The following is a 14,904-nucleotide window of genomic DNA, read 5'->3' on the forward strand; positions in this document are numbered from 1 at the left end:
CCACCCGCGTTTATTGGGAAATGCTGTATTTGCATCCCCACATTTGACGTGTTTATTACCTGTTAGAACAGGGGAGAGAGGGTTATTTTCTATCTCCCAGTGAAGTATGTGCTTTATCAGACACAGGGGAAGCGGCTGAGAATGAAGACATGAAAAACATAGTAGTTTCAGTTTGGAATCCTGAGAGACTTGGAGGCAGCTGCCGGACGCATGTTTATTAACAAGGGTGAGAGGAAGTGAGAGACTGAAGGTGCAGGAACAGCGAGGACCAGGCACAGAGGCGCAGCGAAGGCCTGGGGGGCTCGGAGGGCAGGGCTTCGCTCGCTGAGGGCAGGCGACGACGGGGGCAGTCCGGGGGCCTCGCCTGCTCGTCCTGTGAGCGTGGCCCGATTCTGGGGTGTGCCTGGTCCCCCCGAGGCTTCTCTCAGGTGAGACTGAGGACAGTGGCAGGGCTTGGAATCCACCCTCTGCTGCGGCTGAACAGCTCTGTGTACCCCCATTTTTTACTGTAGGGTTTCTGTAGCGGTTCTTTGAGGAAAGGACTTCAATGTAAATGAATGAATGAATGAAGTCCGTGGCTTCAGAAGGGCGTGGGGAGTCTATGAATAATTTGAAACGGAAAGTAACCTTATTATGTTTTTGCTTTAAATAGAACTTTGTTAGTAGTTTACAGCAAAACAGGAAATCGTGGGAAAGAGGAAAGAAAGAAAGAAATCAGGCTGCGCACTGTCTGCTCTCACATGTTAATCTCTTCAAGGAAGAGGCAAGAGTGAGGAGGCAGGAGATCGCCGGGTCAAGACTGACCTGAAACGCGGCAGTTACAGCAAGTCCCAGCAGGAGGGGCAGATGGAAGAGTCAGGAGGGAACGAGCGGTGGAGGAGAGAGGAAGGACGCAGAGGTGTCTTTCTGAGACACTTAGCAAGCAGCCGAGAATTCAGCTGGGGGTTGAGAAGGAGGTCAGGGTTTGAAATGTGAATTTGAAGGCTGTCAGGTTTCAGGTTAGAGCTGGCATGTGGAAATAAATGTTACCTTCCAGGGAGACAGTGGACTCTGTCCCCTCTGACTCCTCCGCCTCATCCACCATCATCTCCTGCGTGGACAGGGCTGGCACCTGTGATACAGTCTCTGTGCTTCAACTCTTGCCTTCCTCCAATCCAGGTAGAGCAGACATTTGAAAATAAGCTCATGAAAGCCAGGGCTTTGGTTCTTTGAAACAGTAGCCAACTTGTTTGTGAACCTGGATTTATTAGAAGACTTTGTGCAGGGTCTGAGCAGGTGAGGGGAGGGTGGGCGTGATGGGAAGTCAGTAACTTCAGAACCCGTAGGACGTCTGAGGGCTTTACTTGAAGATCCAGTAGGAACCCAAGGACTTGCAATAAATTGGCAGCCAATGGCCTGTCGCAGAGCGGACTGTTAGCACTGGGTTGACTGTCTGCCCTCCTTCCATCCTTCCATCACTTGCTCAATATTCAGCGTCCTGGGAGCGGGCGACTGCAAGGCCAGGTGTCCATCCCTTTGCGGCCTCACCTGTCTCCTGCTGTGCTGATTCCATCAGCTTTGATTCCTTTCAGTTCAGCTATTCCAGTCTCAGGAGACCTTGACAGGACTTAAGATGTGCAAGAAAAGAAGAGCATCTATAAGAATGTGTCACTTTTCAACGTTTGCAAAATTAAGGCGCAGCGAGTTTAATTCAAATTTTAAATCATTGCTATTTTGAAGATTTAACACCTGTTAGTAATTATTGACAACTAACGTTCGGGGTATTTGCCACATATGAGACCCTGTAAATTGTGTTCTACAGGGCAGTCGTCATAAACAGCTGCCCTGAGATGGCTTTCATCCCTGCTTTCATTTTCAAGATAAGGCACCTGTAAAGGAGGGAAGGTGAGCCGCTTGCCAAAGATCTCAGAGCCAGCAAGTGACAAGGTTGGAGTCTGAACTTCCTGTCACTTTCTGACATCAGAGCCTGAGCACTTAAACTCCCATGTTACGTTGACTCCATAAATGTCATGACTTTCCCCTTCACGTGATTGTGTATAGATTTCTTTTTCTTCCTTCAAAAATGGTCTGTGAGAGTGTTGAACAGGACATATATTGTAAAGGGTTTACATTCAGAGAAGTGCTGCTAAGAAGAACAGCAACTCTAGAGAAATGGAATCAAATGGGATCAGAGAGAGAGAGAGAGTGATTATAAGGAATTGGCTCACGTGATTATGGAGGCTCTCAAATCACAAGATCTGTAGGCAGCAGGCTGGAGACTCAGAGAGCCAGTGGTACAAATTCCAATCAGAAGGCTGGCAGTCTCAAGACTCAGAAATAGCTGATGTTTTAGTTCAGTCTGAAAATAGGAAAGAAGCTGATGTTCCAGTTTGAAAGCCATCAGGCGAGAAGGGTTCCATGTTATTTGTGAGATGTTCATCCTTTTTGACCTCTTCAGGCCTTCAACTTGTTGGACAAGGCCTACCCCCTTTGGGGAGGGCAGTCTGCTTTACTGAGTCCACCAATCCCCATGTGAATCTCCCCCAGAAACATCCTCACAGACACACCCAGAATCACTCTTGGTTAAGTCTGGGCATCCTGTGCTCAGTTTAGTTGACACATAAAATTAACCAACACAAGAGGGTTCTCCTTCAGCTGTTAAGCCTTACTCTTGTTATTTTCCTAGGTTTTGTGCTGTTTAGGACACTGCATATGAACTGGCATACTGCAAGTAAAATAAAGTTTTCGTTTTATTTTTTATGGAGATGATACTAGATATTTTTATAGCCCTTGTGCAAATTGAATGTCACTTTAAAAGTATTTTATTCAGCGACTATTATAAAACTTTAAAACTAGAATAATATTTCTTTATTATTTTAAGCTCTCTGTGGAGGCTACATCCATGGGAAGAGTGGAACAGTCCTTTCTCCTGGGTTTCCAGATTTTTACCCAAACTCTCTAAACTGTACATGGACCATTGAGGTGTCTCACGGAAAGGGTAAGAATGCTATGTAGATTTTATATACAAAATAATTACCTAGATACAAACATGAGAACAAGGAAAACATATTCATATGTGAACAAGTAAGATAACTGATTTCCTTATGTGTAGTTCAACTGTTAATTTTGTGTTTTTAATGAGAACTTAGAAGAAAAATGGTCTCTAACTGATTGGTCCTTTCAAGCAAATGTAGATTTCTTGTTTTATGCTCAGTTGATCAGATAACTTGAATTTATGCGTGTGAACATAAGCTTAAAAATTAGGTGTAATAGTAAGGAAAAAGAGGTGGGCATTAACTAAGATTTGAATATATTGATTAAAAAAAGGAAATAAGAAATTATCTAAACTTCTCGTTTCCATGATAACTCTATGACGCAGCCTTGCACTTGCTTTGTGTTCTGAGTTTACCCGGTATCATTACACATAATGAATAATTCATCTTCACATCCTCCAGTGCTGACTTACAGAACAGATTTCATTATCCTCATTTTATAAATATATAGAGCGAAAACCAGAAAAAAAAGTGTTTTATGTAAGAAACAGCTTATAATCTTAGATTTAGAACTATACGTTTGGTCTTTTTTTGTATGACTAAACTTACCATTTTCAAGAATATAATTGGAGATTTTGATCACATTATGTAGCTTTTGTCTCACCACTTAGATGTGAACTCAACTTGATGTTAAACTTAACGTGTTTTGTTATACACACTGTATTACACTATGTCATCATGAATGCGTGTTAAAACAACTTGACCTTAAAGGAAATTAAGAAGGAAGAAACACATCATGAGTGACTAAGGTGCTGTCATTACAAAATAAGTATTTTTATTAAAAAGGACCTATTCATGGTTAATTTTATTCACTTACAGGAATTCAGAAATAGTACTTTGTGGGTATATCACTGAGGCCATATGCACAAGGGGCACATAAAACTATGATTTTAAAATGGTCTTCCCTCAGCTGTGTAAGCTTATCTGTTAGACCTCTGAGCTAAGGTTCTCTAAAGGACAGCATGTTTAATATGAAAGGGAGCGTTTATCTGGTCCTTCGTTGCTCGGGGACACTTTCCCTAAGGACCCAGTGACCAGTCCTGAGCGCAGCCTGTGGCGAACCTCCCGCCATGTCTCACTTATGTATTCACGTCTGTCTGTACCTGCGTCGGCATCCGTCTCTCCACCCCTACGTCCAGCTAGACTCTCATATGCTCACGTGTTCATTTGTGCTGTTTATTCCTTCTTCCTTCTTTCACTTCTAAAGCCATTCTCTACCCATTCTCTGCATTTTTCTTTCCAACTTCAAAGTCAAGTTTATGTATTAAGATTATACTTTGATTCAAGGCTTTGATGCCTCTGAGCCCAGAAGAAATTCTTTCTCCCGAGATGCTAACTGTACAGACTCTCCCCTCCCTGCCACAGGCTGTCCGTCCCTCCCTCCCCCTCACTCTCTCCGTCTCGCCTCTCAGGAGTGCAGATGGCCTTCCACACCTTCCACCTGGAGGGCTCCCATGACTACCTGCTGATCACGGAGGACGGGAGCTTCGCCGAGCCGGTGGCCCGGCTCACGGGCTCGGTGCTGCCGCACACCATTAGAGCGGGCTTGTTCGGGAACTTCACTGCCCAGCTTCGGTTTATATCTGACTTCTCCATCTCCTACGAGGGCTTCAACATCACATTCTCAGGTACACTGAGATCTTCTCTTCTCCGGCGATACGTGTACCATTTGCGAGTGTGAGTGTGTGTGCGTGTGCGCGTGCGTGCGTGTGTGTGTGTGTGTGTGTGATTACAGGTAAACAGCCGAACAGTGAGAAGCACTGGCTGGTGGGCGAGGAGGTGGGACCTCCCTGAGCTGAGATGCAAGGACAGCTGCCTGGCGTCCACGGAACACTGCTCACCTCACATTGTGTGTAATGTCTCGTCCCCCCACATATCGCTGTCTTCTCAGTCTCTTCTTGTCATGAGTTCTGTCAAAATCGCGGAGGAACTGTCCGCACTGGGGGACATCCTCAGAATCAGCTGTCGTCTGATGATTTTAGATCCTGCCTCCAGGAGACGCCACTGCCTGTACCGACAGCCACCTTCAGGGTGAGAATTGTGAACACAGCAGAGGGCGAGCCTTCGGTTGGCTTTAATGCCACCACACAAAGAGACAAGATGATACTCTAAAATTAAGGAATATTTTAATGTTTCATATAAAACACAATATTTGTAAAGGATTCATGTTGTTTCAGATGTTATTTGTATGGGGTAAATTGTTTAGTTTGAACGATTCTAGGAATGATACTCATATTTTTTTGCAGATGAGAAAAAACATTACAGACACTAAACTGGTCAGACATGTGGGGGATAAATTTAATCACATAAATAAACAATGTTTAGTGAACAGATTGCGGTCAGAGCTCCTGCAGGGTCTCGGGTTCACCCCCAGCGACAGGCAGGCAAGGCTGCTCTGAGGTCGCTGATGGGTGTAAACAGCCATACTAGTTTGCATTTGCGAATTTGATACTTTGGAAAGAACGAACGTTTTTCCACTTCACTCTTCGTTGCCCAGAGCTAACGTGATTCCGCAAGGTGGTTCCTGAGTCCTGTAATCACAAGGGACTCCCTCTAAAGTTCCGGTCAGTTCCCGAGTAAGATGTGATGCTGCTGGTCAGGCTCATGGTTACATTTGATTATTTACTTTATCTCCTGCTCTGAAGCTGCAAGTCTTGGTAGAGGGGTTTCCACGTTCCTCCTCCACATCAGGATAGTTTCATTTCTGCATCTTACACGTAGGAGGGAGTAAGCCATCGATAATTACCAAGTATTGCGTGATCATTAACAACATGTGAACATGAAATACTGTCCTTTTTTTAGCTTTCCTGAAGTGTCATTGACAGACTGAAAAGCTGTTTTTTAAAAAAAAAAGATTTCTTAGGGGTTTTAAGATGCTCTGAATCATTTCAGACCCTGTGTAAATAGCACCCCTCACCCTTTATCTTAGCGTTTACCCTTCTGGAGACTTTCCTGATATTTGTATAAAATCCGTATGCTTTGTGTCTGGACTTTCTCCCTTGGGAGTCCAGTTGATTTCTGTCTTTTTTTAGAAGACTGTGTTAAAGGGGCATTTCTCAGTTATGTCCCCCAGTCAGTGTCCCTGCAGGTGCTCATGAAATTCTGGGGGAGAGAGCCGCACGCTCGGGGACGCTCGGGTGGGGCCGCGCCCCTCCCTGCTCTGCCCTGAGCATCGGTCACTGGTGGTTGTGCACCTGTTTTAAAAAATACTGTGTGTAGTTTATTCTGCTGGTCATGAGAGAGCTCATGGTACAAAGGAGAGCAGTCCATGTAACAGTTACAGCAGAGTCTGGAAAATATATATATAGATGCTTTTTAAAAACAGCAGCACTTTTTTATTGTTGCTAAATGATTCTGAGTGTTCCCCAGCTTCCCACACATGTGCTCTGTCTCCTCATGTCTCAGAATATGACCTCGAGCCGTGCGACGACCCTGGCGTCCCTGCCTTCAGCAGAAGAGTCGGTTTTCAGTTCGGGGTCGGGGACGCCCTGACGTTCTCGTGCTTCGCGGGCTACCGCTTAGAAGGTGCAGCCAAGCTTACGTGCCTGGGTGGGGGCCGTCGCGTGTGGAGTGCGCCTCTGCCAAGGTGTGTGGGTAGGTGGTCGCACGCTTTCATTTCATTCATCCGGGGGGACAGGCGTGTGCAGTCAGGGTAGGGCCGAGCTGGGCAGGGGACGGGCAGGAGCCCGGGCGCTGGGCAGTGGCCCCCCTGCTGGGGGCGGCGGGCGGGGGTGGGGGAACCGCATGTATAAAGTCAGCCCCGCTCAGCTGTACAATGTCATGACGGGACAAGAGTGAAGCTAGATCATGTGTTAGGCATATTTATGAAGGAAAAAAAATATATATGTGATGCATTTGACTAAAATAATCTGGAACTAAAGGGAAAACAAAAGCCACAGCCATGCTGTATTAGCACAGCCTTTGACGCTCATGCTGCGTGAGAGCAGGGAGTGTCTCCTTGTAGAATGACGGTGACGATTTAAAGTCATCGTTCTGTTGTTTCTTTTCACTGTAACCGACGCGACGTTGGTGGCATACTCCCGCAGAGTGGGTGCTGTAAAGATGTTAATGCTGAGTTAGCTGTTGCACTGTGTTCCTGAGGAATTCAGGAGGTCATTCCAGAGAGCAGTGGGAATTTATATGTGGAACGAGGTGCTGTGCTGAAACGGTGGGACTAAGGTGCACGGTCAGGGGGTCGCCGTCACGGTGCACCTGGCAGCGCGCCGCCGCGGGGTCTCAGGGTCGGAGTGCCGGCGTTCGCCCGCACACCTGGACGGCCTGGCCACCAGCCCCAGGGGCAGTGTCTGGTACCTGCCACACACCACGCTGCTCAGCCTGGGAAGGGCTTGCAATCTGCTCTGTGAAGTTACGGAAAATTGCTGGTGTCATAGCATCAGGACGTTAGTCTGGAGGTTAACGGCGGCCCGCCTTCTCTGTGAGCCTTCTCAGTCCCTGGGGAGCCCGTGACATGCTCCACGCTGATTTACCTGCTGGTAAACTTGAGGCAGATGGGGAAGTTGTGGAAGTAAGGTTTCATACCCATAAAAATGCTAAATTGTTAACTTAGTAAAACCGGATATTTTCCGACGCACAGAAGCTCTTCAATCATTTAGGAATATTACGCGATTCGAAAGTTAATACTGTCTTTTCGTGTTCCAAAGCACCACACATGCCAGGCAGGATGGCCGGGACTTCATTATAAAAATTAGACAGCAGTGTGGACGGAGCCGTCTTCCTCTCCTGCCGGGCGCGGCGGCACCTTTCTGTGACTGGACTGTCCCCTGAACGGCAGTCCTCACTTGTTTTCAGTTGGGATGTTCGTTTGAGATTTGGATGCTGTCTTAAACACTGTCTTGAGGAAAAGAGACGCAGTATTTTCTAGATGACCCTGGACGTCCCCCGAGTCGCCTAGAATCCATTCCCCAAGTTGGAAGTTACTGAATAGGAGAGTCTAGCATCTGGAACAGAAAACTCCCAGCCCAGTGGAGTCAAAGCTCTGATCCACATACGTAACACTGAGTGTCTGTTAACTCTGATATTCCGTTTGGCATTATTCTGTTTTACCTGGATGCATTATCTTTACACTATTATTTTTGTAATTTGGGTTTTTACGCTGTTGCCCAAAATACAAAGTGAGGAGGAGAGCAGGGCTGAAGTGATAGTGTTTATTAAGCATAATTCTAGGCCAGCACTAACTTACATAATCCCCAAAACCCCTCTGCAGGCAGCACTGTTACCATCAGGTCCACTCTGCAGACGGGAGCACTACGGCACAGAGAGCCTCAGACCTTTGCCCCCAGGCCCACGCCGGCGAGATGCCAGCACAGGCGCCTGTAGCGGGCTTCCCCGCTCACTGCCCTGCGCCTGGGGGCGCCCTGGCTGTGTCCGTCTCTTGCATTTTGCCTGCTGCGTCCTGACTTTCCTTGCAGCCCATCTGGCTGCAGGAGGCCCTTCAACAAGGCACTAAGTCCACCCGGTGACCCATGTGGCCCCTGGGAGCTCTCATTTCTCCCCTTCTCTCGTTCTCCACGTCTAATCCCTCGCTTGTTCTGAAGATTCTGCCCACCCCGCAGCTCTCCAGTCGGGTTCCCCAGCCCACCCACCCTGCCCAACCCTGAGAAGGCTCTCGCCTTGTGTCTAAAAGTGCTTCTGGCCTCCAGGGCAGCCCCCTCACCCACTGGTGCCACAGCTCCCAGAGTGATCTGTCCAAACCCGGAACCCCACCAATCCGCCCACTTCACAGACCTGGGACTCACCTCCCATAACATCCAGGACAGACCTTCCCTCGACTCACCACAGCCTGGGGGCCATGGTCACTGGCCAGACTCTCTCATGTCCTTGTGCCCAAACACACAAAGGCTGGACCTCAGGTCCCCAGGGCTCTTGCTGACCTGTGAGCCCCCTCCACACTGCTCCCTCACTTGCAGGGGGGTGCACCCCGTTTCCTGCAGGCTGACTTCTTCGTGTTTGAACTCATCTCACATGTGAGTTTTCTCTATCCCGTCACCCACTGGCCGGAGAGGGGCCCTCCAGAATGACCACTCTACCCACTAAACTTGTCCCCCTATTTCTGTCTCCCATTGGGCTGACCGTCCCTTTACAGTGAGGGCTGCCTTAGCCCTAAAATCCGGCTCTATGCTTTACTTAATAGGTGTTTGCCAAACAAACAAACATCATTTCTCTCAGAAGCGCCTACCTTGATCTCAAAGTTTAATTCATCAGCACTCTGTGTCTTTCTTCCTTTAAAATCGCAGAAATCAGTACAATCTATCCTTAGTCCAAAGTTGCAGGTCCGTTTTCAAGATCACGGGCGACCCTGGAGGACTGCCAGCTGAAATCTAGAGCGCGCTAGTTTACCTTTCCCTAATAAACGCCGGGGCGGGGGTGGACCTCCCCAGTGGACGCCTGAGCTGAGAGCCGCCGCGCCCTGCAGCCCGGTGTCAGTGTCCCTGAGTGGTGAGAGGTGTGGTGAGGTCTCCAGCAGGTTCTTCAGCAACAGGACTTGAATCCAGGTCAGTGCGGTCATAGGCAGACTGAGGGATCGCACACTTCACCTGTTCGTCAAATAGTAAATTAATATCCCCGATGAAATACTCATGCATATTGAATATTTATTAATTCTTCAGATCATAAGGTGAGTGCTGTGGGTGTGGACTTCCAGCTCCAGAGCTGTGAGAAGTAAGTGTTGTTCCTTCAGCCTCTGGTCTGTGTTCTGTTACAGCAGCCGGAGCTGCTGCGCAGCCTCACAGGGTGATGCTTTTGTACAGAAGAATTAACTGAAAAATCAATTGGCTCCTTTCTGTTTTCTTCATTTAATTTTAATTAGTTTACTTCCGTTACAAAACCCTAAACGACAATTCAGTTTTAATTACAGTTTCAGTAGGTTCTTTATAAAAAAAAGAGCAAACGATTCATTTTAAGGGAAATTATGTTCATTCATCTTAAAGCAATTTTAAATGGATTATTGAAAGGACTTAAAATTGATACGTTTAATTGCTCTAGGACTGGAGATTTGCACGGGTGTCTTAAATCAAGTTCAAAGAATTTTTGAAGTTCTGATGACTTAAATATTGTAATTTTCTCAGCACCTGCTTTTTACTGTTCATGTCTTATTTCACTCAATTATCTCCTATGGACTCCCAGAATTTAGTGCACCTCTCAGTCTTGTTGACACATCTTTCTTCCCATGTATCCAAATGCTAAAGTCTTCTTTCCAGTCTTGCCTTTTTGTTATATTATGAAAAACAAAGTATATGATCAATGCCCTGCGTGCTGATGCGAGAACAGATGTAACCAAGTTAACTGGTAACCTCTCCAGACAGAAGTCCTCGAGGCTTACTCTCTTCCACGACAAACGTATCCGGTGCTGATTGCATTACTGATAGTTGTACGTGGTGTTAGGAGCCACTACTTATAAAGCGTACTGGTCATTAGTTAGGCCTTTTTAAAAGTCCACGACTCTGTTCTTCAGCACTTAGAGATTATATCAAATCCGTAAGGAATTTAAGAGGCACAGCTGAGTATCCTCCATCTCAGAATTCCTGAGTATCACCACATTCCTGATGTGGAAGGACTTCCACGCTGTTCAAGGACCACGTCATGGTTCTGAGCAAGAACAGAGGTGCAGGCACAGCCTGAGAGACACGTCAGTAGCCTTTCTCGCCGTAAAAATTGTTTCCAAAAAAGTATTATAGTTAAACAAATGTATGAATATATAATAATAGTAACCATAGTATAATTTTTTAAATTATTATAAAATCCAGTGGCCTTGTTTTGGGACCACTAATTCCCTGTGCTTCTTTCTCAACACTCCCCCTCCACCACCCATTTCCCATAAAACCCACCTCACATCCTTCCTGAAGGGAGGACAAGGGACAGGTGCACCCAGGTGTTCCCATGTGTCCCCCTGATGCTCTCCTCCATCCATCTACATGGGGCGTCCTGAGACCCACGGGCGCAAGTGCTGGTGAGGTGGTCCTGAGCCTCCAGCTGTCCCCTTCCATTGGGCAGGCCGGGGAATCATGGCTGGTGGTGCAGCTGCCTTCAGTGACTGTCTGACAAAGATGGGTGCAGACAGAGCCAGTCATGAGAACGGGCCCACGAGAGCTCGGCCGGAGCCGTGGGCGCCTTCTGCACCCGTGACCGCAGCGCACACACCGGCCTCTCAGCCCATTATGTGCGCGCGTTACTGATTTTCAGTTTCTAACTTGATCATTTTCCTCCACACTCATGCTTATTTGAAGTTTTAAAAACCACTGTGCTTGTCACATAGTGTGGCCAACAAATTATCTCATGCAGAATCACAAGTTCTGCTGCCACACAGGCACATAGATGCACTCACACGCGCTCACATGCACACACAGAGCAACCTTATCATTCTGTGATCATTTTGGACGCAATTTCAGGGCTTAGTCGCACTCCTTCACTTCCGTGGGTGAGGAGGCAGGGACTGAGGGTGTGAGTGACCTTCTCCAAGCTGGCAGAAAGTGGGGAGCTATATTTCTTTTCTTTTTTTTTAACCCTGATTGAGGATTGTTCTGTGCAGATTTGGATCTAGAGGTGACTTTCCCTCTCCTTTCGTCAGGACAAGGGCTGAAGAACAAACTTGCTGACCGGCAAAAGCGCTCCTGGCCCAGGATGGGCAGTCGGGCTCAGGGCTGTGCCCAGCAGCGGGTGACCGGGCGGTTTGCTCCGTCGTTAGAGTCCCCTTTAAACGCATCTGGGTCGATGGCACAGGACACCAACGCAGGAACGTCACGTTGACATAGCCGTAGAGTCAGCACATCGGAGCTGGCAGGGCGGTCCACGAGGCAGAAGTGGGCAGGGACAGGTGGCCGCCCAGTGACCGCTGCAGCAGGCGCTCGGGAGAGTCTTCTATTCTCGGACTCTCTGTAGGACAGCACGCTGCTTCCACAGAGTCAGACGCGGTCTAGTAAAAGAAACAGAGCCTTGGAAATGGGATGAATGGAGGTATTTTTCCAGTCCAGTTGATAAAGCAGTAAAAAGAAGTCACTGATCTGTAGAAACAGTGTGTTAATAGCAGACGTATGTTGAGAGAAGGGCAGGTTGTCATGACTTAAAAGTTTTTGTTTATTAAAATCAATAACTCCATGTTTGACTCCTCTTCCTTTTTTAATGTCCTGTTTATTTTAGCTGAATGTGGAGCAAGTGTCAAAGGAAACGAAGGAACATTACTGTCTCCGAATTTCCCATCAAATTATGATAATAACCATGAGTGTATCTATGAGATCGAAACAGAAGCTGGCAAGGGAATCCACCTCAGGGCGCGAAGCTTCCAGCTGTTTGAAGGAGATGTTCTGAAGGTAAGAGGAGTCTTTCCTTCTCAAGGAGTAGGCGCAGTGTGTCCGCCTGTGTGTGCAGGAACAGACCTGCACGTGTGTCAGCCTGTCTTTACAGGTGCACGTCGTTCCCAGGTTGCTCGTCCAGCGAGTGTGAGGAGGTGGCCCGTAGGATCACGTGTGTGTGGACTTGGCAGCATCTCAGTCTGTAATCCTGGATCTCACGCTTATTAGTTGTGTGTCTTGGGCAAGTCATTTGACATTTTTAAGCTGTAGTTTTCTTACATGTAAAACCATGCAACAGTACTTACCCTTGGGGGCTGTTTTGAGGATTGCATGCCATAATATAGATAGAATTTCTAGCATTGTGCCTAGCACATAACAGTCATTATCAAACTTCCAAGACCCCCAAACCAACCCTTTCTACACTCACTCTTGATTGTAAATGTGAGCATGGCATTCAGAGCTAGAAGGATTTTGAGGTGCTGGTGGAAGCAAGCCCAGTGCTGTCACTGGAACACACAGCAGGGCTTCTGGGAAGTCAGGCGAGGACGAGGCAGACTCTCACCCCTGGCCTAGGCCGTGTTCACAGGACTCAGAGGTGTGCCGGGCCTGGGGTCAGCAGCAGGGGCCTGTGCGTTAGACCATTCCACCTGTCAGCCTCGGGGAACTGCTCTGGGTGGGATTCAGGACCCTACACAACACCCACATCCCAGATGGACTCCAGGAAACGGTCAGGGAAGCGATTCCAGGGACACCTAGGTCTTGATCTGAAAATCTCAGCTCCGACCGCAAACGCCCCATTACTCCTTCGGCTTCTGATGTAATCCCCACCACCCCCATCACCATTTCAGGAAAATGGGGACCTTCCTGGGCGGAGGGGGTGGGTGCCTGCCACATGTAGCCCAAGCCTCAGGGACCTGAGAGAGGCTTTGAGCAGAGAGACCAAGGCTGGCTGTCCTCCAGGCCATCCGCCTGCTCGTTCTGGTGGGAAGGGAGCCATTTGTCCAGGGCGCATGGCTGATTTATGGCAAGAGGGGGCGTCTCTCTTCTCATTCCCTCTGTAAAGTTCTAGGGGTTTCCACACATATGTACAGGTGTACATGGAGGCACACAGTGATAGGTCTCCGATGCAGGAGACCTGACTCACTCTAAGCCTGAGCATTATGAGGCTGTGCTGAGAGGCTGCCAACAGCAGAACGTTGTGCACCTGCGATCTCTCTCTGTGTGCACAATGGGTGAAGTGGGGTCCCTGGCAGGTTCTACTCGGCCTCATTAGACGTTACCTGCACAGGTGAAGAGAAGCTTCCAGACTCAATGCCCGCTTCCTCCAAGTCCATCCCTGACCACGGTTCACTGTCGTAATTTAGAAGAGTGGTCTTATTCCAGTTGTTTTTTTCATTGTAATGGTCTTTCGAAAGCTCGTGCTGGCAGTGTGAATCACTGTGATTAGGAAGTGATTTGCAGGCTGGAAACTAGTGCATTCTCACTGATCTAAAAAAAAATACAAAGTTGCATCGTAAAGAACTGGTTCTGAATTCCTTGATAAGCTCCATTTGAGTTAGAAGTCATTAAGCCCTTAAGGCGAACTCTTAAAGAATGATGAACTATTCTTTGGTGCAGGTGAGTGATTAGAGACACTGCATTAAATATACACAGATAAATATTATTGAAATGGAAGAAAGAAATCCTGTTCATTTGTGACTGTGTGCCATTTAAACTTGATTATAACGAAAAATCCAAAAAAAGTCTTACCACATTTAATTGCAGAGAAACTGTCAATCATCTGAAATGCCTACATGTTTTGCAGGCATATATTTTATTGAATATGCTAATAAATATCTCAGTGCTAAAAGCATTTCAAGTGGGATTATATTAATTTTTGAGCATAAAAGCTGTTTACATTGTCCCTACATACATACTGTGATCCAGTAACAAAGACAAACTTATGTTCACACCACCCCCACACACAAACGTGGTGCTTTCCTGTTTTGTGTGGAAAAGTCACGTAAGAGAAACAGAGCTGTGAGGAACATGTCACGAAGAGGAGCGTGTAATGGGAAGAGAAGTTAGTTTCGGACCCAGAGCCTTGGGTAAGGCTCCTGCAAAACCAGGAGGGACCCCTCAGCCCTCTGAGCACCGTCCCTCCAGGACTCCTCGTGACGTTCCTGGTCGTGCTCGTCGGCCACCGTGGCCGTTCCACGTGGAGCTTGTGGCGTTGCCTCTGGGCCCAGCTCCAAAGAGGGCTTGCAGCGCAAACAGTACCAGCCTTGTACCGACTCGTGACTCAAGGAGCCTTTTTCTGATGACTGAAGGGAGAGTGTTGATTCCAGCTGCTTACAGAGGAAGACGTAACACTTGGGGGTGCTGTGCTGAACGAAATCGCTTGTTACTAATTTAACTGGAATTAGAAGTCGAGCCTTTTGACTTCCAATCCCGTGTGTGTCATCCTCTGTGGTACATGCGAAGCTTGAATCCAGAGTTTCCACTTGAGAGAGGTGACAGCACATGTCCCCACGCTAGCGGGCGCCTTCTTCATCCTGGGAGATGCCCTGTGAGCCCAGTGCTCACTG

General features: G+C 47.6%; 1 protein-coding gene across 15 annotated transcripts in view; it reads left to right on the forward strand.

The window, feature by feature from the left end:
• Nucleotides 1-14,904, forward strand: part of CSMD1 (CUB and Sushi multiple domains 1) — a 1,700,362-nt gene that overhangs the window by 1,487,508 nt on the left and 197,950 nt on the right. For 14 of the 15 annotated variants that reach the window (XM_072950557.1, XM_072950544.1, XM_072950543.1 and 11 more), the window contains 4 exons: nt 2,861-2,977; nt 4,445-4,660; nt 6,438-6,626; nt 12,186-12,355. In XM_072950557.1, the coding sequence (XP_072806658.1) occupies nt 2,861-2,977; nt 4,445-4,660; nt 6,438-6,626; nt 12,186-12,355 (692 nt within the window). The remainder of the gene's footprint in view (nt 1-2,860; nt 2,978-4,444; nt 4,661-6,437; nt 6,627-12,185; nt 12,356-14,904) is intronic. The other variant, XM_072950553.1, reaches the window with a different exon arrangement.

The sequence above is a fragment of the Vicugna pacos genome, chromosome 26 (assembly GCF_048564905.1).
Source record: "Vicugna pacos chromosome 26, VicPac4, whole genome shotgun sequence".
Taxonomy (NCBI): Eukaryota; Metazoa; Chordata; class Mammalia; order Artiodactyla; family Camelidae; genus Vicugna; species Vicugna pacos.